Source organism: Colobus angolensis, unplaced genomic scaffold (assembly GCF_000951035.1).
Source record: "Colobus angolensis palliatus isolate OR3802 unplaced genomic scaffold, Cang.pa_1.0 Scaffold154, whole genome shotgun sequence".
In the NCBI taxonomy this organism is placed as follows: domain Eukaryota; kingdom Metazoa; phylum Chordata; class Mammalia; order Primates; family Cercopithecidae; genus Colobus; species Colobus angolensis.
In genome coordinates this window covers 5200038-5205136 of record NW_012114644.1, presented here as the reverse complement: position 1 = coordinate 5205136, position 5099 = coordinate 5200038, and the positions used below count along the sequence as shown (strand labels likewise).

The 5099-nt window shown below is 55.8% G+C and overlaps 1 protein-coding gene across 1 annotated transcript in view; it reads left to right on the top strand.

The window, feature by feature from the left end:
- The window catches only part of LIPE (lipase, hormone-sensitive), a 39947-nt gene extending 35498 nt beyond the window's left edge, over positions 1-4449 (top strand). The window contains exons 10-11 of the mRNA XM_011936595.1: positions 237-333; positions 4272-4449. Of these exons, the coding sequence (XP_011791985.1) occupies positions 237-333; positions 4272-4449 (275 nt within the window). The remainder of the gene's footprint in view (positions 1-236; positions 334-4271) is intronic.
- Positions 4450-5099: the final 650 nt, after the last annotated feature.

Here is a 5099-nt window from a genome sequence, read left to right as displayed (position 1 = left end):
GGGGGCGGGGCGGGGGCCCGAAAGCTGAGACCCCGGCCACGGGGAGGGGGACGCGCACACACACCGGTCACCGAGACGGCTGGACCTGCACACCACCGCTACCTTCTGCTGCTGCTGTGACCGCCGCAGGGACGGGGACTGGCCCTCCCTTGCAGGTCGATTTGTCTGTCTGTTGTAAATAAAAGTATTTAATTAGTTTGGCCTCTCTCAAATACGGTGGAGTATTTGCCCACCAGGGGGCAGCATCGGACTCAAGCGGCTGGGAACCAAGAAACCTGGAATGAGGAGTGTGGGGGCCTGGATTCTTGGTACCAGAAGGGAGTGGACTCCCTGGTAACCTAGACCCACCTCCCCTCGGACTTCATCCAGGTACACTGCCAGGAGATGCTGGGTCCTCAGCTCCTCCCCTTGAAGACCTTCGGTTAGGTGGACTCACTCTGGTGGTCCCAGGGAGACCAGGCTCAGCATACATCGGGGGAAATAAAAGTTAAAAATAATGTCTTAGGTCTCAAAGGCTCCAGTGACCCAAACACCCTACAGAACTGGAGCAAAGTTAGCAGGAAACCAGGAACAAACTGGCGCTCAAAATACTGTAAATGCAGCCAGCCACAGAGGTTGAGGCCTGTAATCCCAGCACTTTGAGAGGCAAGACAGGAGGATGGCTTGAGTCCAGGAGTTTGAGACCAGCCTGGGCAACATAGACCAGTCTCTACAAAAACATTTAAAAATGAGCCGGGCGTGGTGGCACACCCCTGCAGTCCTAGCTCCTCAGGAGGGTGAGGCAGGAGGATCACTTAAGCCCAGGAGTTCGAGGTTGCAGTGAGCTATAATCGCACTACTGCACTCCAACTTGGGCAAGAGTGAGACCCTTTTTCCAAAAAAAACAAAAACTGGAAATGCAAGCTCTGTCCAGCTGTGACAATCAGCTCTTGGACCAACTCTCTGGCCCCTTGTAAGCCCTGAGTTTGGAGTTGAGATGATTTATACCCAGGACGTGCCTTCAAAGGGCTTTTGATCCTGGATTCAGAGATGGGGGAAGAACAGACACAGGCTGTCACAGTCCCCGGGGTTCCACCTGTGGTAGTCAGGGAGGGCTTCACAGAGGTGGTGATCTGAGCTTGACACTAAAGGATAAACAAAAGTCTGCTAGGAAGAAAAAACATTCCAGGTTGTGAGAGCCAGCTGGCAGTGATCAAAGCTGCCACCTGGCTAGAAAAAGCTTCCACCTGACCAGAAGGTCAGGTGCAAAGTGGGGAGGGGCATGAAGGGCCTGGAGTGGTCAGCAGGAGCAGGGCCTGAAGAACCTGGAGTCTTCATAATTTGGACTAAACTGGAGGGCAGTGGGGAGCCACCGGAGCGCTTTGAGCAGGAAAGGGCCAGGGTCAGCTCAGGGCACTGAAAGATTCTGCTGGGACATTGGGGGATGGACAGAGAAGGGCAAAACTGGAGTCCTGCAGGCCAAGAAGGAGGCCTGAGCTGGGGCAGGAGCTGTGAGGGTAGGGAGTGGAGGTAGAGCATCCCAGAGCCATAAAAGCTGGGAAGAACAGCACTTACTGATGAGGTTACCAGAGAACAAGGGGACAGAGATGACACCCAGGCTAGCCATGGGAGCAGGTGGACAGTGAAGCTCTCTCTTCAATAGGAGGAGGCTCAGGTGTGTGTGTGACAGGTGAGACCCGTTGAGGGCCATTCTGGACATGATGAGCTGGAAGGTCTCAGGAAGACAATCCAGGAGGCAACAAGGGTCAGAAGTGCAGCCTGGGGCTGGGTGCAGTGGCTCATGCCTGTAATCCCAGCACTTTGGGAGGCCGTGGTGGGTGGATCACCTGAGGTCAGGAGTTCAAGACCAGCCCAGCCAACATGGCGAAACACTGTCTCTACTAAAAATACAAAAATTAGCCGGGTGTGGTGGTACATGCCTATAATCCCAACAAATTGGGAGGCCGAGGCAAGAGAATCGCTTGAACCTGGGAGGCAGAGGTTGCAGTGGGCCGAGACTATGCCACTGCACTCCAGCCTGGGCAACAGAATGAGACTCTGTCTCAAAAGAAAAAAAAAAAAACCCACAATGCAATCTAGGTGGAGCCAAGGGACTGGAACCTTTCCAGGAAGCCTGGGCAAGTAGGACAAGCAACAAGAGGGCCAGGACAGAGAGAGCCCTGAGGATCACGCCCCCAGGAAAGGGGTGGGCAAGGGTGGGCAGTGGAAGGCAAGGCTGGAGGGTTCTAAGGAGCAGCCAGAGAGGAAGCTGCCCAGGAAGGAGGATGTAGGGCGAAGGGAGTTTCAGGGAGTGGACCAGGTCAGATGAGGATTAAAATGTTATCCTCAGGTCTCAGCAATATGCAGGTGACCTCAGTGACCTTGTCCAGAGCCACTGCAGGGTCATAGCAGTTGGGCAGCCAGACATAGTGGGTTGAAGAGGGAGTGGAAGGTAAGGGATTGAGCCAGTGGGCACCACAAGGGAGCCTGATACAAGGCGCGTGTGTTTAGAGATGATGGACATGTTTGAATGCTGGAGGGGTGGGAGAGACTGAAGCTGCAGAAACAAGAAAGCGGTTTCCTGGTGGGTGGGTGAGAAGCAAGGGATCCTCAGCTCAGAGGTCCTCATTCACCCAGCAAGTGACTTCTGAGTCAGGGCCTGTGCTGGGGCAGGGAGTTGTAGCCCAGAACTCTTCCTGAAGGTCCAGATCCACTGGCCTGAGTCACTGCTCCCCTTGTCCAACTCATAGAACCCCTTGCTCACCTCTGTCAAAACAGTCACTACCCATCAACCTGCTCCTCTTTCCTGTCCCCACCTCAGGGATGGCTCCACTGTCCTCCAGGCCAGAGCTCTGGGTCTCATCCTGGACACCCCCTTGTCCCATCGCCCATCAATCCCCACTTTCTGTTCTCTCTGCTTCCTGAATCTCCTTATTTATTTATGTATTTATTTTTCTTCTTTTTTTTTTTTTGAGACGGAGTCTCGCTCTGTCACCCATGCTGGAGTGCAGTGGCGCGATCTCGGCTCACTGCAAGCTCTGCCTCCCGGGTTCACGCCATTCTCCTGCCTCAGCCTCCCGAGTAGCTGGGACTACAGGCACCCGCCACCTCGCCCGGCTAATTTTTTGTATTTTTAGTAAAGAGGGGGTTTCACCATCTTGGCCAGGCTGGTCTTGAACTCCTGACCTCGTGATCCACCCACCTTGGCCTCCCAAAGTGCTGGGACTACAGGCATGAGCCACCGTGCCCAGCCACACCCAGCTAATTTTTTGTAGAGATGAGGCTGTCACTGTGCTGCCCAGGCTGGTCTTGAACTCCTGGCCTCAAGTGATCCTCCCACCTCAACCTCCCAAAGTGCTGGGATTGCAGACATGAGCCATGGCACCCAGTCTTGCCTCCTGAATCTCTATCTTATCCCCTTGGCCTCTTCCCTGATCCAGGCTCCACTCTCTCCTGCCTGAATCCCTGCCACAGCCACCTCCTGGGCTACTGGCTTCCAGTCTCATTCCTCCAGTTCTGGTCCAATTACGACCTTGTCCTTCGCTACTCTCCACTACCATGTCCTTCCATGGCTCTCCACTACCCCCTCACCCTCAGGACAAACTCCAAGCTCCTCAGTGTGGCCTCTGCCCATCTCTTCAGCCTCCTCCAGCCTTACACAGTTCCCCTGCCGACCATACAGACTTGACTGGCCTTCCGCTTGGGCACCTGCACACAGTACTACTCCTGCATGCCTCCCTGTCTTGGGTCACGCTGAAACACCCTCCCCACAACCACTTTGCAAACTGGCACCTCACTTTGTCTGGCACCTCCTGCTCCTCCAAGATCCAGCTCCAATGGCCCCTCCCCTGGAAACCCTTTCCTGACCACGCCAAACTCAAAAAGGTCTCTCCTGGGCTCCCCACCATCTCTGCACACCCATGCCCATCGATGTCCGTCCTCCCATCTGGCCCGGGCTCTTTGAGGGCACGGCCCAGGCCTGACTCATCTTGGTCACCAGCATCGCCCAGCACAGGCTTGGCACACCGGAAGCCTCAGGAAATGTTTGTTTAACTAAGTAATAGGTGGGAGAGTGTGTGAGTGAGTGGCTAGACGAGGGAATCCGTGAGTGAGGGAATTAAGGAGGGCAGGAAAGGCTGAACGGATGAGGAGCAGGAAGGCAGGAGCAGACGAGAATCAGGCTTAGGGTGGGAGGAACGGATGAAAATAACTGAGATCCAGCATCCCGGTCTCAGTTTCTCCAAGAAAGTAAGATGGGTTCGCCGGGACTGAGCTCCCCCCTCCTCCTCGAGCCTCACCAAGCCTCACGGTTTCCCACCCGAGCTATGTCCACAATCCCAATACCAGGCGTGCTGGAAAGGGCTTACCCGGCCAGACCCGCAGAACCGGTTCCCTCGCGAGCCCGCTCGGGCCTCTGCGGAGTGGACCCGGATTCCGATCTCTCAGGTTCCGGGTCTATTGGCCGACTGATGGGGCCTGACAGAGACTGGCGTCTCTGAAAGCCTATCGCTGCCCGAGTCGGGCTGTGGGCCCCGCCTACTAGGCAAAGGGTCCTGAGTGGCCCAGGGAGGTAGAAGGCCGAGTGTCCATTGGCTGGAAGGTAGTGACTGACGTCAGGGATAGCTTATCGCAGCCAGACTCCAAAGGAGCGCCTGGCGTGTCGGACCCGCCTCCGGAGGGACTGAGTCGCGATGGGAGCCCTGGGCGTAGATGGTCGCCTGGTGGCCGTGAATGGAGTTTCTGGCCCCCAATACCTAGGCTGTTTGCTGACCCGATCCTTGGGTCTTCAGGAAGGTTGGGGATTTGAGAGTCCAGACTCCTTGGTTCTGAAGGAGGAGAAGCCTGGGACCCGAGGAAGGAGGGACTAGGGACCCGGACTTCTGGGTCAGAGGGAGGAGGGGGCTGGAAACCTAAAGGTTTGATGTCTAGGAGCGGGAACTACGGGATCTTGAGTCACTCGCCCGCCCAGGGATGACAGGTTTGGGGTTCAGGATTTTATAAGGCTATTTATGGGAAGGGAGCCAGGCCTTACCCCTAGGCACGTGGAGGTAATGAGGTGGAGCTTGGACTAGAGAGGGAGAAGGAAGAGGCTCAGGGGAAGTTCTGGCCTAGATATGCCC